The sequence below is a fragment of the Quercus lobata genome, chromosome 12, assembly GCF_001633185.2.
Source record: "Quercus lobata isolate SW786 chromosome 12, ValleyOak3.0 Primary Assembly, whole genome shotgun sequence".
Taxonomy (NCBI): domain Eukaryota; kingdom Viridiplantae; phylum Streptophyta; class Magnoliopsida; order Fagales; family Fagaceae; genus Quercus; species Quercus lobata.
The window spans coordinates 13,204,344-13,230,197 of NC_044915.1; the positions used below are offsets into that span (position 1 = coordinate 13,204,344).

Here is a 25,854-nt window from a genome sequence, read left to right on the forward strand (position 1 = left end):
ATGCACGCTAAAAAATTAAAAAAAAAAAAAAAAATCTGGAGAGGTCACTACCCCACGTCCAAAATAACTTCGTCCCTGATGACAATGTTGGGGAAAATGGGTTTTTGTCCTTATTTTGTAAAAAATCTAGTACAATGTCCATGTTTTGAAACTATTAAGTATCGTGTTTCTGTTTTGAAACTCAATTTAAAAAAAATCGAGTTACAAGTGAAATTCGACATTAGGAATGTTGAGTTTTATGCATATTTTGCCACTTAATTTTTTTTAAAAAAATTTACGTGAAACTTGACTTTGCTAAAGTTGAGTTTCAATTAAAAATTTATATATAACTTAATTTTGCGGATATCAAATTTTATACAAAACTCGATTTTGTTAAAATCGAATTTCAAAAACAGAGATACTATACTTAATAGTTTCAAAACATGACATTCTGCTAGAATTTTTTTTTAAAAAAATAAGGTCTAAAACCCATTTTCCCCTGACAATGTTTATTAACTCATGCTTACATCTTAACCTCAGCCAGGTATGTCCACAAATGTAGCTAAATATAAGTTTGCAGGGAAAAAAAAGTGGATAGATTGGCGTGAATGCTCAGATATAGAAAATAATGACTATAAATAGTTTGTTTGTTTGTTTTAAAAAATAATAATAATAATAATAATGATGACTAATAGTTTACACACGATTTCCCATGGGTTAAAATGAATGAATATGGACGCAATCATTCATCAAATACAATAGAATGAATAGGGACGCAATTCTATGCTAGTAAAAGCTACGCGCCTGTCCTGTAATGGAACACTAATCTCATCACAAATCAAAATCTCCTGTGCGTCTCTCCCTAGTTTTCCATCCATGCCTCAAAGCCCAGGACACGCACCCCAGCCGATCGTATCACGCCACGTTGCAGTCATCGGCGCCGGCGCCGCGGGCCTCGTAACTGCTCGAGAGCTCCGCCGCGAGGGCCACAGCGTGGTGGTCTTCGAGCGAGGCGACCAGGTTGGTGGACTCTGGGTCTACACCCCGAATGTCGAATCCGACCAGATTGGACTCGACCCGACTCGGACCACGGTCCACTCCAGCGTCTACCACTCCCTCCGCACAAACCTCCCCCGAGACTCCATGGGCTTCTCGGACTACCCGTTCGTTGCCAAAGACGACCCGGACAGAGACCCGAGACTGTTCCCGGGTCACCGAGAGGTTATGATGTATCTGCAAGACTTCGCGCGCGAGTTCGGGATTGATGAGTTGGTGAGGTTCGAAACGGAGGTAGTGCGCGTGAGATTCGTGGAGGAAGAGGAGAAATGGAAAATTAAATCAAAGCAAAGACACAAAGAAATGGATGAGATATTTGATGCTGTTGTCGTATGTAATGGCCATTACACCCAGCCTCTTGTCTCCCATGTTCCCGGTAATTTTTCCTAACTCCGTATTCAGAAATTATATATCATAGTTATGACACTTTTTTTTTTTTTTTTAAGATAAAAGATAAAAATACTATTTTATAAAAAGGAAATACATCTACAAACACGTAACAACCCTGCAGGGCAGCCCAAGTGTTTCGGAGGCCTAAAGCGAAATTTTTAAATGAGGTTTTTTTTTGTTATCACTTAAATAATATTTAATTAGTATTTTATATATATATTTTTAAATCTATTTTTTTTACTCTTTAATATGATTTTTTATTTGAGAAAATACTAAAGTTATAATAAATTTTACTACAAACTAGTGTTGTAATGAATGTGATCAATGGCACAAGGCTTACAAAAATATTAGAAATATTATAAAATTTATAACATGAGAAATACAAAAATATATCACCAATTACAAATATTCATTTAAAAATGCATCAATAGTTTGTTGAAATCTACCTATCATATTTATTGTCACATCAAATTATAAAAGTTATAGAGACCACCACATATCCTTGGTACAGTGATGACTCCACAAGTATAAGTTCTTGTGGAGTGTGGGGGCAATGGCCAAGATTTAAATCTCTAAAAGAGAGTTTCGCATACATATACACTTAGATTTGATTAGAGTATAATTTTTATCTTGTATAAAAATAATTAAATAAATAAAAGTTATGTAGTAAAATTTATAGTATTTTTAACATTTTTCTATTTGAATTACTTGTGATTAGTAATATGTCTATTTGTAAGATCTATTTATTTAAATTTGTCTTATCTCTATCTCTAGCATTACTTAATTCTTTGAGCCTTCTTAATAGTGAAAAAAATGTAAACTAAAATGTTTTAATATCTCCCAAAAATATTTATATATAAAAAATAAATTAAAAAAATTTGCCCCCAAATTTGGGGTCTTCTCTAGTAAGGGGGCCCTAGGCAATGGCCTAATAGGCCTAAGCCTAAGGCTGGCCCTACAACCCTGTAAGCACAGATACAGGGGAACAAAGACCTGTACTACAAAAAACAAAATATGCAGCAAAAGAAATACAGCCCATGGACATACAATACAGAAGCACAAATTATATCGAAAATCCTAAACCTATTTTGCGGAAACTAAGCGGGTGTTGGTACTGTTGTTCTACCAAACAACCCCTTGTTATGCAGAAAAGAAACTACATCTCGTGAGCATACAATTCCAAGCAGCAACAGCTATTGAGTAGCTACCAGCCTTTGGTACTCCTATAGAAAACCAATTGCTCTATGCAGAATAACCTTTGGGTGAGTTTGGATATGCTTAAAATAAAATTTATTTCGAGCATTCCAAATTGCCCAAGCAGTCACCGCCCAATTTTCTAACACTTGACGTGATAGTTTATCAAGCAACCAACGGAAAAGACTGAAAATATCTTGAGCATTATTGGGACATTTTTTAAATTTCCCTTGGCAAAGGGCCCAAATGTTTCTTGCAAGGGGATATTCCCAAAGTAAATGAGCAGCAAAGTTTACTTATTAGTGTTGAGGGCCATTTGTGAGAATCCAGGTGGAAAGAAAGAAAGCCCAATAACAAGGGTAACAAAGAATTGACAAAGTAGACAACAAAACCATTAGGCCCAAGCGGCAGGAATAATAGATCACAGGCTCAAGAAATAAACAAATGGGTCTTGAAGAGGCAAGTGGGCTCAAAGAAGCCCGGAAAAAGAAAAATAGCATCCTATGGGTAGTGTATGAGGTAGAAAAGCGAGAAAAGGTTGCCGCAAGCCCAAAGTAATGCAAACTAAAAAAGTAAGGGGTTTATGGCATGACCATAAACCCCAAGGATGAGAATAAGGTTATTGGACCAGGGAAGCCTAATGAAGCTAATAAAAAGCCCATGGGAATGTAGAATTAGTAAAAGGGTCGAGGAAGCCCAAAGAAAGTAAACGGGTCGAGGATGCCCAAGGGAAAGCCAAAAGGGACATAGGAGCCCATAAATAAAAGCAGACCAGTGGCCATGCCAAGCCACTGAGAGAAGGAATAAACGGCTGGCCTAAAAGAGGCCCGGCAAGATTAAGTTATTATAGCAGGAATAACAGAACGACATTGCAAGAAATAAAGGAAACCAAGGAATGGGCCAAAGAAATGTAAGATCCATTATCAAAGAAAGCCCAGCTCTTGAGAGGAGCAGGAAAACAAAAAGCAGCCCACATAAGAGGTCAAAAAACACAGACGGCGAGCCTCCAGACCACGGCAGACGAATGGGCAGCAGGCAAGTTTTGGACACATATGGAATGAACGCACACGCAAGGCCCAGGCACCACCAGCCTGTACCCAGCCAATACAAAGCATGGTGAGGTCGAGGGGGTCAGAGAATCAGAGGGCATGGTTTGGTGGTGGGGAGAGGGGAAAAATCTATTTTGAAGGTTCTGATTCAGGCTCTTTCGGGGAGGTGCCCTCTGGGATGGCTTACTACCTAAAAGAGGTAAGCTGAGTTGGAACCATTAGGTGCATGCCATGAGGGATAGGGAGAGAGAAATAACCCAGACCGTAGCAGGAAAAGAGTACCATGGCAAACTAGTAAACAAAATACTCTTCCTTGTTTGGTGATGGAAGGGCGACACACAGACGGAACAGTGATGGTTAGCCAGTACACCCAGACCAGACAAAGGGAGTTAAGGGCTAAAACAGTAAAATCTGGTCACGGCAGACACTATAAAAGGAGGGTCTTGTTCTGAACAAAGGGAAGGAGGAACAACGGAACTTTGACTAAGAAATAGAAAACTTAAAAGAAATAACAAAGAAAACGAAGTGAGAAGAAAGAAAGAAAGAATGAGAATTAGAAAGGTGGACATGCACCGGTAGATTGGTCCCTTCTCTCCCTCATGAAATTCGACCATCTATAAGAAAACTTGAGAGTATCTACTCAGAAAATCACTCAGACCCATTTCCCTCAAGGCAGTTAACCTCTACGGCAGGACTCTTTCCTGAGAGATTGACTGCTTTGAGGAGAGATGTTCTTCCCTTTGTGGTTCTGCCCCTGCGGATTGGATTTTCGGTCGATTTCCTCTAATATTCCAACTAACCCATGAGTATTAACATTTGATGTCCTCTGTTATGCTTTTTTTTTTCTCTTACGTAAAAAATAAAACAGTTAGTATTGTTGTTGTAATTGATTTTAGGGGCTATTCGGTCAATTCTCCATTAAGTGGCTAGATACTATTTATTTTATTATTATTATATCTGTCTGCCACGATTTGTTTGAAATAGTTTTGTCTACCATGAACACGTCCCTGGCAAACTTGGCCTAGTTTGCGCACAAGCCGGACTAACTTAAGCCGAAACTGGGCCAGTCCCAACTCTCTTATCCAGAAAACTTGGGCTTAGTGCAGCACGAGGTAGCCCAACACCACTAGCACAGCCCACCCCCTTACAATTAGCAACATAGTTCACACTATGGATCAATATTGATTCTTCGACGATGTAGATTGTCTCTAGTAGGTAGGATATTAGAACATGCTCACCATACAAACATCCTCACTTTAGGGGGTGCATTCAATCTCCACAGCCTTCTCCATATGGTTTGGTCAGCCACCACACCCGAATATTCAACTCTTAACTGCTCCCTCAGGCATTGTGCAACTTGATATGCTAATTTGATAGAGAAATTCTGAGCCTAATTTTCCATCCATACCAGTACATCTCGTGAAGACAACCTTGACAAGGGCAACTACAAAATCTCCATTCGTGTTCAATGAGCAAAGAGATTAAAAACTTTGTCTCTATCCCATTGAACTATGGCATTATCAATCAAATCTTTAACAAATAGATTAGGCCTTGCCTTTCCCAGAAAAATTGGTTTATGTGTCAGCCACTTATGTTTTGAAACATCAATGTATCTTCCATTACCCACCTGCCACTTAGAACTTTCCTTGATGACCTCTCTAGCTGCCAGCAGACTTCTCCAAACATAAGAAGGATTGTTTCCTATCTCCACATCCATAAAAGAACAATTTGGAAAATATCTTGCTTTATATACCCGATAGAACAAAGAGTGCGTATTATGAATCAATTGCCACGCTTGTTTAGCTAGCATCGCTAAATTAAAAGCTTGAATATCTCTAAAACCCATACCTCCTCTCTTCTTTCTAGTATAAATTTTTTTCCAATCGATCTAATGGATTTTCTTTTCATCTTTTGACTGCCCACACCAATATTTTGCAGAGTTGATAGTATCACATAGATTCCTTGGAATTTTGAAAATACTTATAGAATAGGTGGGAATGGCTTGGGCAACTGTTTTGATTAGGACCTCTCTTCCTACTTTAGAAATGTATTTTTCCTTCCATCCCAAAAATCTATTAGTAATCTTTTCCCTTAGATCCTTAAAATTCTTGACCTTAGATTTCCCCCCAGCCATTGGCAAGCCAAGATACCTCTTACAATCTTCCATAATTCTTGCACCCAACGTAGCTTGTATATCATGTTTTACTTCAACCCTTGTGTTTTTGCTAAAGAAAATAGAAGGTTTTTTTTGTCTATTAATAGCTTGGCCAGATGCTGATTCATAGCACTCAAGTAGGGTCAAGAGATGTTGACATTCCTCCATAGTAGTTTGGCAGAATATAAAACTATCATCTGCAAATAAAAGGTAAGATACACATACCCCATTATTACAAGTTAGAATGCCATGAAGGTTTTGTGATTCAACTGCCTTTCTGATCAAAGAAGAGAGCCCTTTCACACATAATAGGAACAAGTATGGGGATAAGAGATTGCCTTGCCTTATACCCTGAGATAGGGTGACAAAACCTTTAGGCTCTCCATTAATAAGCATAGAGTAAGAAGCAATAGTCACTGTTTCCATTGATAGGTGCACCCACTTAGCATTAATGCCCAATTTAAGCATTATTTGGCGAAGGAAACCTCATTCAACCCGGTCATAAGCCTTGCTAATGTCCAGTTTAATAGCCATTTGCCCTTTCTTCCCTGCTCTTTTATTCCTCATCCTGTGTAATACTTCAAATGCTAAGGTGTTAGTAATAGTAATTAACTGATTAGGAATAAAAGCACTTTGTGAGTCTGATATTACATTTGGCAAAATAAATTTTAGTCGATTGGTTAAGACTTTAGAGACAATTCTGGACACAACATTGCCTAAACTAATAGGCCGGTAATCAGAAACATTTTCTTGGGTCATTCTTTTTGGGTATGAGAACAATATGTGTATGGTTCATCTTATGGAACATGTGACCCAAATTCAAAACAGATAATACTGCATCAGTTATATCATTACCCACTATGTGCCAATATTTTTGAAAAAATAAAGGAGACATACCATCAGGTCTAGGAGATTTAGAAGGATGCATGTGAAAAAGAGCCCGCCTTACCTCATTTGGTGTATACGGTTGAAAGAGTGTATGGTTCATATCTGGTGTAACAACTTGATCAACAGACTCTAGAACAAGATCCAAATTTCTTGGAGTAGCAACAATGAAGAGATTCCTAAAGTACTATTCAGCCACCCTTGCAATATCATCTTCAGAAGTGCACCATCTCCCTTGATCATCCAAAACTCCTAAAACATGATTTTTCCTATGCCTTTGACTTTCTCTCTGGTGAAAGTAATTTGTGTTATTATCCCTTGTAGGTAACCGAATTGATCTAGACCTCTATCTCCAAAATAATTCTTCTTGGAATAATAAAGAATTTATCTCATATCAGTAGCGGCCAAATCTGCCCCAGCCATGGATGTGGTCTTATGAGTTTTTATCTTCCTCCACGTGTGTGTTTTGGGCTTGCTTACTAATTGTTGATCACGTGGCACTATTTTAGATGTCAAGTCACCTACGGCACCGCTGGCAAGAGGCCTATTATTATCCAACTTATTTTGCTCATACGATATAGGCACAATAAACAATCTGTCATTGAAACTATTGGAACCATGCTCTATCCCATAATCATCAATATTTCCCATGTTATCAGGAGTTTTAAAGTACCCGGCAAAAGTGTAGGCGATTGTGTATCGTTCTCGCATAATTCCGTGAAAACTGTCAAGTGCTTGTCCCTATTATCCATAATCGTATCGTTAATATCAGGATTTCCATTGGAGGTTCTTGGTTCCGCAATATTTGGTGGCGGTGGCGACATGCTTCTATCCCCACTGTCATCAGCTTCCTCCATATTCCTCCGCGGTTGGCTATGGTGAGTTGAGTCCTTCGACTGACAGAATCCCACTCTCAGCTAGTCACCATATGGACTCTCTTCACCAATCCTTAGCCTTGCCGTTATGCATGATTTTGCCTTGTGTCCTAATAGACCACAATTGAAACAGAGCCCCAAGAGTCGTTTGTATTGAAAGGCCACCCAAACTTTATCCCCTTTTGGACTAATAACTGGTGCCCCTCTTCGGATTGGCTTATCCAGTGGCATTTCAACCCTTATTCGAAGGAACCTGGCTTGGTTAGATGAAATAGCTTTGCAATCGACATCCATTACTCGACCAATGCCACTACCAATGTCCTTACCTGCCTCTTCGTTTGTAAGGTCAAAAGGAAGTCCCCAAACTTATACCCAAACAGGGATGTTCAAGAAGTTAACAGAAAACGCCATCATCCCCTTTTCCCATCATCAGAGTAGTAAGAGATGGTTGTTAAAACTCTATGGACCATTGTTTACAACCCATAGAAGTTGACCTTCCAACGTGAACTTGAACTGAATTAGCCCCTTTCCGACATTAATAATCTTCAAATGTTGTCCAAATTTCCAAACACTCTGTAATAAATTTTTTGCCACTCGAAGGTTGATGGGTTTAGTTGTGAGGAATTGACCAATTAGACTAAGAGAGCACTCCTCAAGTATTTTCTGACGATGTTCTGAATGGACAATTATCACCTCTCCTTCTTCCTTTCTTAAATTAATCTTGTTAACGTATATTATGTTATGGGCTTTAGGCCCAGCTAGGTTACTTGTATAGTACACTTGTACTTGTACTACACTTTACTTGTACCGCACACATATGTCTCCTATATAAAGGCACTGATGTATATTCTTTGATTTGTGAAATACAATACTATTGCATTCAGTATTTCTAACATGGTATCAGAGCCATTGCTCTGACTTACTCTTTGTAGTCTTGTCTCTCATTGGTGTTATTCCAGACTCACAATTTCTTCCGCTGTTACAACTGCTACTGCAGCCATTCGCCGTTAAACCTCTGACGCATTTCAATCATTGTCTTTGGTTCCGGACTTGCAGCTACTGTCGTTTAGAGTCTCGAGACCACTGCCATACTGTCACCATCGTGATGCTTGCCCCGATTGTGTTTTTGCAGGTACCAATAAGATCGTCCTTCGCCGATCTGCCACCTCGTGGAAACCTGACCACCATCGGAGCTCACACGCGCCGTCACGCGCCACCTAAAGATTTTGCGCCAAAGTTCACGCGCCTCCAAGCGCTTCCATGCGCCGACATCCTTCTTCACGCGCTTACACGCGCCAGATTTGCATCTGCTGACGTCAGTCCTAGGTGACGTTATCACTGCCACGTCACCTGCTGACATCATCGTCCAATCTGCTGACGTCACCCGCCACGTCAGCTGACGTCATCGGTGACTGACTTTTTTGCCAGAGTTGACTTTTGCAGTCCAGGTGCTCCTTACCCAGTTTTTCGCGTAGATTTCATTTTTGCAGTCCTTTTTTGCATATTTTGCTTCTAAATGAAGAATAAGGACAAGTCTTCTTCCTTTTGCAACAATCGTCGTCGACGATCCAGCAATCGTTTTTGCAATTTATGTAAACGATTTGGCCACAGTATTGAGACTTGCTATCATCACAACAAATCAGCTGTTTCAATTTCTGCTACTACTGTTGCTAACACTGAGAGTGACCAACCAATGGCTCCCGTCTTTGCACAGTCTCGGTCTTCTAGATCCACTTTCACCATTTCTAGAGATGACCTTATAAACATCATCGCTAATATCATTCGTATGGTTGGTAATGCATCTTATTCCTCTTCTCTCTTAGCTTTATTTGGTATGTCTCCTACCTCTTGGCTTATGGATTCTGCTAATCCCTCTCTTTACAGACGCTTGGTTGGCAGTCTAGTTTATCTCACTGTCACTTGTCCAAACATTTCCTATGTTGTTCACCAGGTGAGTCAGTATCTGTCTGCTCCACGATCGACTCACTATGCTGTTGTTCTGCGCATTCTTCGATACCTAAAGGGAACTCTCTTCCATGGTCTTTTCTACTCTGCTCAGTCTCCTCTTGTTCTCCGTGCATTTTTTGATACTGATTGGGCAGGAGATCCCACTGATCGCAGGTCCACCACTGGTTATTGCTTTCTCCTTGGTTCTTCTTTGATTTCTTGGCGAAGTAAGAAACAAACTTTTGTGGCCCATTATAGTACTGAAGCAGAATATCGTGCCCTTGCTGATACCACATCTGAGCTCCTTTGGCTACGATGGCTTCTTAAGGATTTAGGTGTGTCCACATCCTCTGCTACTCCCATTTATTGTGACAACCAGAGTGCCATTCATATTGCTCACAATGATGTCTTCCATGAACGGACTAAACACATTGAGATTGATTGTCATTTTATCCGTTATCATCTTGTCCATGGTGCTCTCCAGCTTTTCTCCGTCTCCTCCAAAGATCAACTTGTAGATATCTTCACCAAGTCACTTCTTAAGGGATGCACTCGTGATTTAGTTGACAATCTCAAGCTGGTCTCACATCCACCTTGAGTTTGAGGGGGACTGTTCACGTATATTATGTTATGGGCTTTAGGCTCGGCTAGGTTATTTGTATAGCACACTTATACTTGTACTATACTTTACTTGTACCGCACACATATGCTTCCTACATAAAGGCACTGATGTATATTCTTTGATTTGTGAAAAATACAATACTATTGCATTTAGTATTTCTAACAAATCTGTTGTAATTTGTCAATAAAATTTGAGTCCATGACGGACCAGGAAGAGAGAAACAAAGACCAGAAGCCACAACGAAAAAAATCCCACACCTATACAATGAGAAAATCTAGTTTAGTGAGAGGACAGGAAAAACTACTAATAGTAGTAGTAGAGGACGTCTCACCTTTCGTAAGAAGAAAACACTCCTAGCAAGGAAAAAAAAAAAAAAAACCTTTTTTAAAGTGACATTAATAGCCAGTTATGACACTTTGATATTATTATTGATTATCTTAAAAATTTAATTATTAAATCATTTACTTTTGACATGGTGCGCATGTCTAAGTCACTATGGTCTTCAAATTATTATTTTATTTTTTCTTCTTTTGTGGCAGGAATAAATAAGTGGCCTGGGAAGCAAATGCATAGCCACAATTATCGTGATCCAAAACCTTTTCAAGATCAAGTATGTGCTACTTTTTGATTTTCCAAATATCCACAAAACATCTAAAACCGATGTCAAAAATGTGAATTGTAGCTTAAGCTTAGCAGTTGTTGTTGTTGTTGTTGTTTTTTTTTTTTGAAGACTACAGTTGATTTTTAAATCCAAAGCTTAATAAATCTTATAAGAAATTGATTCACACTTCCATTAGTTCACTTAACGAAACATATTCTCTTATTCTTATATAGGAGAAATGTAAAAATGTTGAATAAGTGTAAATAAAGTCTAATAAGACTAATATGCTTCGAATAAAGAATCTGCATGGTAATAAGAAACTAAAATCTAAATCTTATTAGACCAATCATGTATTTTTTGCAATGAGTTGGGATATGAGAACATGTATATATGCGAACAATATTTGTAATTAGTATCTACAACTTACTGCTCATTATATTATTTTTCGATTTCAATTCTTTCCTCGCACAGGTGATTAGCTTAGCTTAGCTTAGCTTAGCTTAGCCATTTCCTGCTTCCAACAGGTTGTAGTCTTGATTGGGAATTCAGCAAGTGCGTTCGATATTTCTCGGGAATTAGCTGGAGTTGCCAAAGAAGTCCACATTGCAGCTAGAACGGTCAAATATGAAACATTTGGAAAACAACCTGCCTATGATAATTTGTGGCTTCATCCTATGGTAAGTTACCCACAGTGAGATTGAGTGGCTATCAGGATATGTCAATCAAGTAATCCTTCTTTTTCTTTTTTTGGTTCTATTTAGAATGTCTTGCATATATAAACAAAATATAATATATAAATAAAGTGTATGTTAGAAATGTTTCAGTTCACTTTTAAAAAAGATTATGTTTTATGACATCCCAAAATAAATTAGAAGATTATAAGAGAATCAGCATCCCACAATTCTAATTCTACTCTATTTTACCATTCCAAAAAACCACTTTATCATTATACCATACCATTTTACAATACCTCCAGCATCCCAAATTTTTATTTTCCTATTCTACTCATTAAAATAATATATCTACATAATATAATAATATATCCCAAAATTATATATTTTCTCTACCATCTCTCTCCTCTCTCTAATTTTTAGCTCTCTTCTATCAGCAACTTCCGCTGGAGCCTTCATTTCCAGTGAGGTTCAAGAAAAAGACCGTTGAATAGGTTCAAGAAACCCAGAAATCATTCAAACAAAATCCAACAATAACCCATCAACTCAAACACCCAAAACTTCATAGATCAACCAAAAACACATCAATCAACAAAACCCACAAACAAAAAATCCTAATTTCTATCTGGAATTTCCGTCAGAGCCTTCATTTCCGACAAGGTTCAAGAAAAAGACCATTGAATAGCCCAGTCTCGCACTTTCCAGCGAGGTTCATTTCTGGCGCTCAGTCTCGCACTTCCATGGGAGGTACAACTCGGCTTGCTTGCACTTGTTGAGAGGAAACCACGCCACAAACCCCGCCAGAAAAAGCTTAAACACGCCGCCAATCATACCACGCCGATCTGGACCCAAAAAACCCAGAAATTGCCACCATACCACGTCGATCTCGACTTCCCCAGTCTCACCTCCACGTCGGACCCACGACCCACGCCAAAATAGCCCACCGTGAGAGAGAGATGTGATGAGAAAGAGAGAGAGAGGCCGTTGTGGAGAGAGAAAGGAGATGAGAAACAGAGAAGAGAAGAGAGAGAGAGAGAGAGAGAGAGAGTCAAATATGTGAATAAACAAATATTATTTTGTTTTAGAATTGTGCTACAGTGCAATTCTAAAGATAGAATTGCACTGTAGCACTATTGCAGAAAAATTTGCAATATTTGGCAGTAACATTTCCTGATGAAGAGGATATTGGGGCTTGAAATGCCAAATTTCCCTTACATTTGGCTTTAGCATTCTCCAGTACTGATGCTCTAAGGGACAAGGGCCCTGTTTGGTTTTTGATGGATGTGTATTCATTTTCTATTTTCATTTTCTGTACTCAAATCTTACACTCATTTTTTGTTTTCAACTAATTTTTTTGTTTGGCAGTAATTTTCAGCTTGTCTTCCCTAACTTTTTTTTTTTCCCTGACAATTCCAACAGATACAAACGCAGATGAAGCTGCTCCCACTAGAAAATCACTTCCCTCTACAAACTAGCCCAAGTCAGAGTACCTGAAAACAAACACCACACAACGATGGATCACCCATCAGATTTCAGCAAACTCACCCCCTTAACACCTCAAACCCACCATCAGATATGCCTTAAATCAAAAAACCACCAAACCTCAATATTTTAACAAAGCAACCCACAAGGCACAAACAAACCCCTAAGCAAACACCACACCATTGTTGATCGACCCCCACTGCTAACAGTGAGCATCGGCTGTGGGTCACAATCTCCAATCAAGTGCCACCACCACTGATTAAGAGAGAGAGAAACCGAGAGACGAAAAGGAAAACTAAAACCCAGATTTCATAAACCGTAATCCACCTGAAAAACTAAAAGCCAACCCAGATTACCACTGGAAAACTCAGATTTCACATTTTTGCACAAGAAAGAGTGAGATTGAAGAGAGAGAGAGAGGGTCCACAGAAAACTGAAAATGAATACAAAAAGCACTTCTTCTTCTTCTTCTTTTTCAAACCAAACATACCCTAAGACTCTAAGAGTAAGGAAACAGTGATTATAGGAAAGGCTAATTGAAAGAACTAACCTTAATTCAAATGATGCAGATAAAAAATGTATGTGAAGATGGTTCTGTACATTTTCAAGATGGGAGCTTTGTCATTGCTAACATCATTATACACTGCACAGGGTATGCTGCATATATACTCCAATAATTTGGCTTTAGCTTTGATTTAGGTCCAAAACTAAATCAAAAATGAAACAGCGAATAGTAACTAAAACTAGTTTAACTTTTTTAAGGTACAAGTATCATTTTCCTTTTCTTGAAACCAATGGCTTTGTGATTGTGGATGACAACCATGTGGGGCCACTATACAAGCATATATTTCCACCAGCCTTGGCTCCATGGCTTTCCTTTGTTGGAATACCTTTTCAGGTTTATCCCTACTTAATAATATATAGTGTAACCTCATTTATGGTTGGATCTTTAATTTAATTTTAATATAATGTTGGAAATATTTTTGTATTTGGTTGGTACCAGGTCATTACTTTCCCCATGTTTGAATTACAAAGCAAGTGGATAGCTGGTGTTTTGTCTAATCGTATCACACTTCCATCACAAGAAGAGATGATGGAAGATGTTAAAGCCCTCTACTCATCACTTGAAGCTTCTGGCACTCCGAAGCGAGACACTCATGCTTTGGATGATAAGCAGGTAATTTTGGTCAATTCAAGAACCTACATCATGACAGATTTTCATTTTCACTTATTTAATTTTCGTGCCCACATTAGGTATGGTGGCTAATGACCTATTTTCAATATAAATGTTACTAATTATTCCAAATTGGCACAGTAAAACACCATAAAGGTACCTCAATACTGATTTGAACCAGATAGTAAAGGCCAACTAAGTTAGAAAAGATCTTCTTCTTTTTTGGCTAGTAAAGGGCCTAAAGGCAATAGATTTTTCTAGCTATGATTTCTTACTTCTTAAATTCGTTCATGTTGATAAAATATTATGGATGTTGTTTTGTAGGTAAAGTACAATAATTGGCTTGCGGGTCAATGTGGATGTCCTGCATATGAAGATTGGAGAATGGAGATGTATTATGCCACTGTCAAGGGCAGACTAGCTCATCTTGAATCTTACCGCGATGAATGGGAAACTCAGCACTTGGTTTTGCAAGCTTATGAGGATTTCATTAAGCCCGCCTCAAATCAAGTTAGTGACAGATGTGTCTTTCCTTAATCAAGTTTCAAGACTCACCATTTTCCATTGTATCTCACATGCCAAAATTCTAGTCACCCTTCTGTTGTACATCGGCTTCTATTCCTTTTGGTTTAGGGTCTTTTTGGTACTGGTGTTCAAGTATTGTTGTTTAAAATAATGATAAAACTGTGATTTAAAAAGTGTTAGGAAACACATGTTTAAAGCATTTATAATGTATAAAATGTGTTTGGTACCATGTTTCAAATAATATATTTTAAAATATGAAAAAATATGACTATGTTTGATATGTGTATGTTTTTTTTTTTTTTTTTTTTTAAAGTGATGAAAAGAATACTATTTTATTTAAGGAGGAAGAAAAAGAATACACATCTGGTTCAGATGATTCTCCTTTCTTTTTGAGGCATCCATGTTTTGATTCACTGCTGTCAGAAGATCCTTGGTCCTGATTGCCTGATAAGGTTCCTGCAACTAGGCAGACTACATCAGTTCCAGAAAACTGATCGAAGGTAGAAAGATTTGAACTTTCCTTTTCAATTCCAGATTGCGTAGTCTTTATACTGCTGGAATCATTCTCCACATTGCAGTGGGACTTGCATGAAGCAGGAGACATGTTGCCACATTCGTCTTGAACTGTAACTTGACTTTGATCAGAACCTGAAAGTATAATATTCTCGACTTTGCTCTACTCAAAGTTTATTTGTCCATTAGCTAGACATGTACAATTTGAGTCACCTAAAATATCATCTGAAAGGACAAGCACATAAAGGCTGAATCCTAATGACTAAACATATGCACAAAATTGCACAAGGCTACATGTTCAGGAGTATGACTTCACGTCTATCGCACTAAAACCACAATCATATAAATAAATCAACAGTACCTTTCTTGAAAGAGTTCTTCTCTTGACAGCACTTGCTGTCATCTAGGAGAGGGCGACTGTCCGCAATCTCATATGGTAAATCTTTCTTCACACAGCTTAAGATGACCAGATCAGAAAGTACAGAATCTGACTCATATATGCTTGCCTCCAAAGTTATTCGTCAGAGCAGCAAAGCTTAAGGAAGGTGCATGTTTTTCGTCCTCATTTGATATCCCCTGATAACTAGCTAGACTCTTCTAAATCAATAATATCGGGGGTGGAGGAATGAGCATTTTTACTGAGCCAAATTCTCTTAGCACTCCTCGTTCTCCAATTGTCCTCGCCAGTACTGAGAGAAAGCTTCAACTCTGGATCTGAGACATTACCACCACACACACAAATCTTAACATTCAATATTTCCTTTAAGTGATTTTAAGTATTCATTTTCTTTGAAAGATCTTACCAACATGGCTAATGTACTGGTCAGCAGAAAGTTGAAGATCTAAAGGCTTCTGCTAAAGCTTAGAGTACATACCCTGGTTCCCTTTCTAACAGCACGTGGCTTCAGGGAATTTCGGAGTTTTGTAATTACTTCATTGCGAATTTCTGTGTCAACTTTGCTTGACTCAATAAAAAACCACTTGCCTAAATTTGAATCCCCCCTACCAAGGTTAAAAATGGAAAAAAAAACGTTCTACTTAATTAAATCAAATAATATTATTTCAACTATAATTGTTATTATGCTCTAAAATATGAGTAATGTTACTGACAAACTATTTTACAACATTTTTACAAACTATTGATTTGCCAAATTCTTATTAATTCTAATATGAGTCTATTATTAACATCATATTTTTACTTGTAATAACTATTTGAAAAATATTAAAACCACATCAGCAATTTGTAAAAATGTTGTAAAATAGTTTATGTCGATCGTATTACTCCTAAAATATTTTGTCTTGAAACGCTTTTCTATCATCTGGAATTCAAAAATCAAGGGAAAAAACCAATACACACTTTGAGTAAAGTATATGAGAAATTAAAATTACTTAGTCTCATCTAATCATTTCATAAGTAAAACTCTTCACAATCAAAGAGAAAAGAAGAAATTGTTTCAATGGCCTCACTACCTTATTGGGAACATGCTTAAGGAATGCCTAGTGAACAGCTGGTTGCAAAGCAAAAATCTGAAAGACAAGTAAACTATTAACACAAAGGAAAAGTAAGCAGCAAAAATTACATGATGAACAAGCCACATGAATATCAAATAGTTCAAACCCAAAGTCTCTTAGGTAGACAATGGCAGAAGCATTTATGAAGAAGTTGTATTTGAGCTCCAAGTTTAAAGAACAAAGGGTAAGGGTAAAGAAATTAATATGACTATGGTACTATAAAAAATATATATATATCCATATTGAAACAAATAAACCCTTTAGAGAACAAAGGGTAAAGTCATTTGGTCAAGACTGGTGCGTTTGTAACTTAGCAATAAAAAATATTATAATATTGGTGCATGTTCATAATCACAAGAGCAATGTTCGTTTCTTATCCTTCTTATTTAATAATTCTCCATATTATTTCTGCATATAATCTATATCTCTATATTACTAAAAGTTGAAGCGTAGCATTTAATGTTGTTACGCTCACATTAAGCCACGTTAGCAGCCATGTCATTTTCATAATATTTTTTTGTATTTTCCCAACAATTTAAAAATAGATTTCATCAATTTTAAAATAATAAAATAAATCTTCACCATAAAGGCCACTTCTTATTAAATTAATTCCCACCACTATCTCTACCATAAAACCCATTTATTAATTCCCACCACTATCTCCACCATAATTCCCACCACTATATCTATATATCTATATCTATAGTTATATTAGTTTCTCTCTTCATCTTTGCCAAAACCTACAGTTTCAAACTCTTAATCTAATTCTCACTAGCATTTTCCCTTAAAAACCAACAAACACAACGTTTCGGCTTTAGGAAGTTACAAATCTCACCTCTATCTCCACCATAAAGCACACTTCCTATTAAATTAATTCCCACCACTATCTCCACCATAATTCCCACCACTATATCTATATATCTATATCTATATCTACATCAGTTTCTCTCTTCATCTTTGCCAAAACCTACAGTTTCAAACTCTTAATCTAATTATCACTAGCATTTTCCCTTAAAAACCAACAAACACAATGTTCCGGCTTTAGGAAGTTACAAATTTGTACCTTTCATATTCCTTCTCCCTCAACTTCTTTCTTTATCTCTCTCTATGTTCTTCTGTCTGTCCTTCTATCTAAAACGCCAAAGCAACCTTCTCTCATTCTATAACCTTTCCTTCTTCTTACCTCTAGCCTTTCTTTGAATCTAACAACAATGAAGAAGCATGATGGTTGAATCCAAATTGTTTAAATTGGAGCTATTGACAACGGTGTTGTTGAAGGCAAGAGTGGCCTTGATGATCGCCTCCTAGGCTGTTCGTTTCTCTAACCTAGAAGACTAAGTCATCCTGCACAATGATTTAAAGGCTTCCCAACAGGTTTATAACTCCAAAGATCAAAACTTTTTTTTTCTTTTTTCTTTGGTGGGTTTCGTTGAAATTTACTATATGAATGAAATGTTTTATTTCTGAACGTGGGATTTGAAGAATTTTTACTTATTTTGTAGTATTACATAAAGCCCAATTCGTGGAAATGCAAATCGAAACATATGGGAAGAATAGAAAGTAGATTTTTTTTTTCTTTTTTATTATCAAGAAATGGATGTGTGAATATATATGAAGACTATGGCAATAATTAGTTGGTTGATAAATCTTTAATTTGCAAATAATTTGGAGGCCATGCTTAGCAAGTTGTTATATTTAAAGTTGCTTTAATATGTGGTTAAATGGTTTCCTTTATTTTAAAGCAAACTGGCTGTGTTAGATAGTGATTATTTAGAGTTTTATTGTTACATTTGAATTATGCATCAATTCATAATTTTTGTGCTACTATTTAAACCCCTACTTTAAACTTGGATCAATTTCATAGTGTTACATGTGCACAAATAGTTTGATAAAATTCTTAAGTGATGTTTCATTGGCCTTTTTTAAAAATGACATTTTTCATACAATATAGCAAAAGTTGCCCACAAATTTTTTTTATTTGGATTATGTTTCTCCAACTTAAAATGAATTATTGGCTTCTATGGATGGCACCTATTCTTTGAACTTGATTTTAGGTTTCTTTTGATTCTATTCTTTTAGAAAACATATACATTCTCCAATTGTAAAGCGGTGGTTTCTCTCTCTACTATTTGATGAATTTTTTTTTTAATTTAAATTTTATTTTATTTATCTTGGGTCTCATACTATTTTTCTCATTGTTTAATCAAAATGTAGAAATTTAGTTTAATTCAAGATCATTAAAAGCTGTTGGCCAATATCCTGTACTCATGGGCCTATTTGTTGGGAACTTAATTGCTTGATGAGATGAAATGGTAAGTGTTTTTTCGAGTCATCTTTTTGGGTTTCTTTGAATTAATCTATTCTATAGGTGTTCTTTTGGTGTTGCATAACATATGCTCGATGAAATCTCTTTTAAATTTGATGTGAAATCTTTCCATTCAAAGTTTTTTCTCCTCCTCATGTTGTGGTAAATCTAAGTAGCTATACTATGGTTGTAGACAACTTAACTACTTTTATGACTCCAAGAATTAACTAATATGCCATTTACTATGATATACAACAAATTTTGTGCATATTGTTTATAGGTTTAATTTTCTTTCTTGCTTGCTTTGCACTTCCTACGAATGGTTTAAAAAAAAATTTCATTGCTTGCTTTGACTAATTTTGCTTATTGTTGATTTCATCAAAGAGTAGTATTACCAACAAAATAAAGAAAAAAAGAGAAAAGGAGAATTAATACTGTGGGTCATAATAGGTAGGCTTTTATTTTTTATTTATATTTTTAAATGTACTGTTATGATTTTATGAGATTGTTATGCCCCTTTGTAAATTATTAGTTATTTGCTCTAACCTCTAAATTTGGAATGATGTCCTAGGACTATATAATGGTTGTTGGAGCATCAAAGCCAACTGTAGTGGCTGATGCTGATAGATTTTCCAGTATAAAAAGGTAGAATGTTGGTGAGTTTTATTTAGTTTCAATTTATTTATAATGTATAAATTGTGTTTCACATCTCCAACCTTATGAAGTTTGACGAGTCCAAACAAGTTCTTATAAGTACACTTTGGTGAGATTTTTTATCTTCAAAAAATTGGCATAACAATTATCATGGAATTTATTGTAGCATAGGAACTATAAGCAATCTGCTCTACATAGTCATGAATTTTGATTGGGTAAAATACTATTCTAGTTCCTAAACTTTGACAAAAATTTGTTTTTTGTTCCTAAACTTTAAAAAGTTCTTTTTCATCCCTAAACTTTGTAAATAGTTTTTTTAATGGTTTAAAGACGAAAATAGGGATGAAAAAGGAACTGATTTCAATAATTTAGGGATTAAAAGTAAAGTTTAAGGACATAAATAAAACATTTTCAATAGTTTAGGGATGAAAAATGAACTTTTCAATAATTTAGGGACGAAAAACTTTTCATGGATAATCTATTGTTTCAGGTTTAGGTTATTCATGATACTCAGATTCAGAGTTTGAACTTTTGGATTAGGTTTACTGTGAATGATTGCATCATTGTGGTGTCCTTCATTGCTTTGAGAAGTAAATTTTGACTTGAACGAATAAGATGAACTAAAGTATATATGAATGAAATAAGATGCATGTGGCTGTGTTTTCAATTGCCATTACTCAAATTCTATACCATATATAAACTCTACAATGATGTAGCTCTTCATTATAACGAATGATCTTGGTTGATGAAAGTGAAAAATCACTGCAGACAAAAATTGAAACTGCTATCTTTATTTTGAACTCATATGTGCTCAATTAGGATTGATATATATTGGTCATGGTGAGCAGAGAAAACAAAACTTATTTTTTATTTTGCACACATGCATGCAATGAATATATGAATAGGATGGCTTCAGTTAGTTTGCTAGATAAAGTCTTCCAACTCTTTTTCACATTGCTTCACTGAATTAACATCTCATGCTAATGGTGTTTGATGATGTGTAAGGCTATAAGATGTTGAAACAAAGGAAACTCTAAGATCTTTTGTTTTTCGTTTTGCATAGTAAGAGCATGCAATTACAAAAGGTAAAACCCACCCACACTCCAAAAGGAGAAAAAAATGGCACTTAGATTTGGGCAAAAGTGACTTTTATTTACTTGAAATCATTGGCTGAAATTATTTCACTTAAAATTGTTCATTTGCAGGTTTAAAGAAAAGAGATGGGACTCTAGAAGGAAGATGCTTGGGTGAAGATTGTTAGGTGAATGATCTCCAAAATCATATAAGTGTAGAATATATTTATGTAATGAGGTTTATTTATATGTAATTATTTATAATAGAAAATAACGTTAATTTATATGTAATATGAAGTCGTATAGATTTGTTGGTGCAAAAATGAATGTAGATTTTAAATAAAATTCTCTCATTGCCTTGATTTTTTTTTATAAAAAAAATTACCATCTTTACTTTTATGTTGTATTCTCTTTTTTTCTTTTAGTTTATTTTTGCTGGGCTAATTAGGCTCTTATTGATATTTGATTTCCTTTAAGCTCATATTTCATGTTAATTAGAATTTAGAGGTGCATGATTAAGAAGAATAAAAAGAATAGATGGGATTCTAGAATGATATTTATGTTAAAATTTGAAAATCCTTTATTTTTATGATGGCATAATAGTGTTTTAGGTTTGATATAGTGGATAGCATGCTTGATCCTAAGAAGTCACAATTATTATTTTTTAGACCTTAACAGTATCAAATTGATCTCTTCAATTTTTGGGAAATTATTCTAAAAGTCCTTCTAAGCATTTAGATTCATTTATATTAATTTATTTTTAATGCAGTCACACATTTGTTTTATCTTTGTTATTATAAATATAAGTGATTTTAAATTTAACTATCCCGTGCATCACATGGGTTAGCGACTAGTTGTCTATAAAGTATAAACCCTTATCAAGCAAAACAACCTACCAATATAATGGCCAATGACAATGTTTATCTCATGCCAGCTATGTTCACAAATGATTGCCAACCATGTTTGTACTTTGTCATCAACCAAAGGTCTTGTGGTGGGTCTCAAAAAAATCCCCAACTATATATGGAGAATCTAATGTAGGTTTGGCTAAATATAAATTTGCAAAAAACCCCATAAAAAAGTGGAGTTTTTGTCCCAAATGTGGATAGATAATAAATAATGGGTGTGGATGCTCAAAGAAAGACAATAATGACTATAAATTGTTTTTTTTTTTTTTTTTTGGGGCAAAAATCCAAAACTGGCCCTATAACTTTCAGTGTTTTTCATTTCAGTCCTTTAACTTTCAGTTTTGTTATTTCAGTCCTCTAACTTTCAATTTTTGTCAATGCAGGATTCTGTTAGAACTCAGTTAGAGGCTGCCATTAAAGTCACTGAAACGACACCGTTTTTCCTTTTTTTTTTTTTTTTTTTTTTTTTTTTTTTTTTTTTTTACATTTAGGAATTAAAAGAAAAAAAATCTGAAAAAAATAAATAAAAAATAAAATAAAATAAATTTAAGGGGAACTACCCCTCCCTTGAAATCTTTTTTTTTTTTTTTTGGAAACCCCCTTCCTCTGAAATCAAAACAAAGAAACATTGAGAGATCCAAATCCCTAATGTAGAGAATTTGGGGAAAAGGAAGCATTGGTTTGAGAGAGAGAGAATTTAGGGTCGGCGGTTTAAGAGAGAGAGAGAGAGAGACCGAGTCCGTTTGAGAGAGAGGCTGAGTCGGATTGAGAGAGAGAGAGACTGAATTGGTTTTTCGAGATAGATCGAGTATGAGAGAGAGATAGAGATACTGCAGAGGATACACGTGACGGACACGGAGGTGACCGAGAAGGTATATTGGACTATGTACACTCGGATATTTGAAGGCCGGTGTAAGTGGTCTCTAAAGGTAAAGCTCGGTATTTTATGAGTTTCATTGATGATTATTCCAGAAAGGTTTGCGTTTACTTCTTGAAAAACAAGTTTGAGCCATTTACAAAGTTCAAGAAGTGGAAAGTTGAAGTGGAAAACCAGACTGGAAGGAAGATCAATTGCCTAAGATCTGATAATGGCACTGAGTACAAGGATGGGGAGTTCTTGAAGTTTTGTGAATAGCAAGGTATCAAGAGGCACTTTACAATAAGAAAAACACCTCAATCGAATGGAATGGCTGAGAGACTTAACCAAAAAATCGGTGAGATAGATAGACGCATAAGACTGAATGCTGGGCTTCCTAAAGTCTTCTGGGCTGAAGCAGTGAACATGGCTTGTTACATTCTTAACCGATTGCCTAGAGCTGCACTTGATGGGAAAGTTACTGAAGAGGTATGGACAGAGAAAGAAGTTGATTACTCGTTAATGAGGATATTCGGGTGTCCAACCTATGTTTATATTCCTATCGAAGAAAGGTCAAAGCTTGATTCAAAATCCAAGAATTGTATTTTTCTCGGGTTCGAGAAAGGAGTAAAAGGGTACAAGCTTTGGGATCTAGTGGCATAAAAGGTGGTGATTAGTAGGGATGTGGCGTTTGACGAGAACTCCATGATAAAAGATTTCAGAAAGGAAGAAAAGTCTCAAGAAAATGGAAGTAGTAGTGACAGCAATAGATTAGTGGTGCAGGTGGAGCTAGATGAAGTGAAGTCTCAGCTAGAGAAGGAACCTCACAATAGTGATCAAGAAGATCACAACATGATATCAGAACGGCCTAAACGCAACATAAGACCACCGGTCAGGTATGGTTTCGAGGATCTTGCTTCTTATTGCTTAGTAATTAGTAGCGGGGATCCTTCCACTTTTAAGGAAGCAATTGATAGCTCTGAAAGGAATAAGTGGATGGAAGCTATGGTGGAGGAGATGGAGTCCTTGAATAAGAACAAGACTTGGGAGTTGTCAAAACTTCCAAAGGGAAAGAACCGATAGGTTGCAAGTGGGTGTTCAGAAAGAAGAAAGCAGTATCAGAAAAGGAAGGAGAACGGTTCAAAGCAAGATTGGTAGCAAAGGGATATTCACAAAGACATGGGATTGACTACGATGAGGTTTTCTCACCTGTGGTCAGGCATACTTCTATCAGGGTAGTGCTGGCCTTGGTAGCACATCAGGATCTGGAATTAGAGCAACTGGATGTGAAGACGACATTTCTTCATGGGAATTTGGAGGAAGAAATCTTCATGGAACAACCAGAGGGGTTCAAGAAACCTGGTACGGAGAATCTTGTCTGCAGATTGAAAAAGTCACTCTATGGGCTTAAACAATCTCCCAGAAAATGGTACAAGAGGTTTGATTCCTATATGATTCAAATTGGTTATACCCATTGTGAGTATGGTTGCTGCATATATGTTAAGTTGCTTGATGATGGCTCTTATATTTTCTTGTTACTATATGTTGACAACATGTTAATTGCTGAAAAGAGCACGTGTCAGGTTAACAGGTTAAAAGCTTTGTTGCGCAAAGAGTTTGACATGAAAGCCTTGGGTACTGCTAAAAAAAATTTGGGTATGGAGATTCACAGGTATAGGGAGTCAAGAAAGCTGTGGATATCTCAAAAGAACTATATCAGAAAATTTCTTGAAGAATTCAACGTGCAAGATGCTAATCCTGTAAACACCCTATTGGCAAATCACTTCAAATTATTTGGTAGTTAGTGCCCAAAGAATGAAAAAGAAATTGAAGACATGTCAAAGGTTCCTTATGCAAGTGTAGTTGGGTGTTTAATGTATGCAATGGTTTGCACCAGGCCAGATTTGGCTCATGCAGTAAGTACATGGCAAACCCAGGTAAAAAACACTGGAATTCAATGAAGTGGATATTCAGATAACTGAAGGGAACCGCATGATATGGGATCCTGTTTGCGTGGCAACATGGCAATAATTTAGTGGTAGTATGTGGATTCAAATTATGCAGGCAATATAGATGACGGAAGGTCTACAACAAGTTATGTGTTCACACTATCAGGAAGGCCTGTTTGTTGGAGATCCACACTACAATCCCTAGTAGTCGTGTCTACTACAGAAGTTGAGTACATGGCGGTAGTTGAAGTTGCAAAGGAAGCACTATGGTTGAAAGGGCTAGTCAAAGAGCTTGGTTTGAACCAAGGAGGAGTATAGTTGCATTGTGACAGTCAAAATGCCATTTACTTGGCAAAGCATCATGTTTATTGTAGGGTGTTGGTTTTGAGTGCTCTTCCTATTAGACGAAAGATCTCAAGCCCAACTGGCCCAATACAATGAATTTTTAGAGAATGGGCCTAAGAACTAGGTGTTGGTCTAAACCACAATCACAATACATGGTTGGGTGTGGACAGACCAATGAGGAAATGGGTTCGAGTCTGGAATGTGGTCCCCGAGTGTCTCGTCCGAGATGCTTGATGTTCTTCTTCTTCTACTTCCAGTACTAGGTTCCCGTGGTTTTTCAAGACCATGCAAACTGTTGCCGTTTTCTCCTTTTTCTCTCTTCTTCTCCCTTTCTCACGATCCCCCATTCTTAGTGGGTCTTTCCCATTATATACTTCTTTCCAGTCGATCCTGACCCTCCATCTGTTGATTGTGCAGGCCATTACTCGAGTGCTCGTCCCATTAGCCACCTTCCCAAACCCTCTGTGAGTTGCGGCAACCAAGGCCATACTGTTCAGGGGTCCTTTCATCATTAATGTGGCCAGAACGTTAGTTGGGCACATTAAATGCGGAGGTGACAACTTTTCCTTAAATTGCTCCCACTTCATACCCCCGTGTGCGTCCTGTTATACTTGTCCTTTCTTCAGAGAACACTCTGGGAGGCTACCTTTGATGGTGTACCGTTCTTTCCCACTGGAGTCTGGAATGCCGAGGACAGAATCGTCCTCGGCAACATCTCTAGACCACTTGGATTTTCAGCGCATGTCCTCGGACATTTCTCTCCTTGGCGTGGGCATTGGGCTCAGCATAAAGCGAGTCGGGGTCGTCAAGTTCTCTGGCCCCACATTTATCATGCTAGGACAAAGCATATTGATGTGAGATTCCACAAGATAAGGGAGTTGACTACTACAGGAGAAATTATTCTTGAGAAGATTGACACTTCAGAGAATGCAACTGATATGTTGACGAAGCTTGTACCTACAAGCAAGTTCAAGCACTGCTTGGACTTGATCAGTGTTTGTGGCTTGTGATAGCCCGTAAGGGCCAAGGTGGAGGTGATTGAAGAGTTTAGTTTGTGAAGCTTGATTCAATTCAAGCCAAGGTGGAGATTTGTTGAAATGGCTTGAATTTTAATGTTGGTGGATTAACATTACA

At 36.8% G+C, this 25,854-nt stretch overlaps 1 protein-coding gene across 2 annotated transcripts; it reads left to right on the forward strand.

The window, feature by feature from the left end:
• Positions 1-678: 678 nt before the first annotated feature.
• LOC115969853 (flavin-containing monooxygenase FMO GS-OX-like 4) lies at positions 679-14,779 on the forward strand. Of its 2 annotated transcripts, XM_031089486.1 has the most exons (7): positions 679-1,411; positions 10,692-10,762; positions 11,278-11,430; positions 13,476-13,558; positions 13,669-13,804; positions 13,910-14,083; positions 14,405-14,779. In XM_031089486.1, the coding sequence occupies exons 1-7, from the start codon at positions 763-765 to the stop codon at positions 14,615-14,617; spliced, it is 1,479 nt and encodes a 492-aa protein (XP_030945346.1). In that variant the 5' UTR covers positions 679-762; the 3' UTR covers positions 14,618-14,779. The 2 variants fall into 2 exon arrangements, with proteins under 2 accessions (XP_030945346.1, XP_030945347.1); XM_031089487.1 differs by lacking the exons at positions 13,476-13,558; positions 13,669-13,804.
• The last annotated feature ends 11,075 nt before the right edge of the window (positions 14,780-25,854 follow it).

Bases quoted from the DNA above. Each gene is read 5' to 3' on its own strand.
- LOC115969853 (XM_031089486.1), top strand. From the start codon at position 763: ATGCTAGTAAAAGCTACGCGCCTGTCCTGTAATGGAACACTAATCTCA. The intron at 1,412-10,691 runs GTAATTTTTCCT...CTTTTGTGGCAG, and splicing joins TCTTGTCTCCCATGTTCCCG to GAATAAATAAGTGGCCTGGG. The intron at 13,559-13,668 runs GTATGCTGCATA...AACTTTTTTAAG, and splicing joins ATCATTATACACTGCACAGG to GTACAAGTATCATTTTCCTT.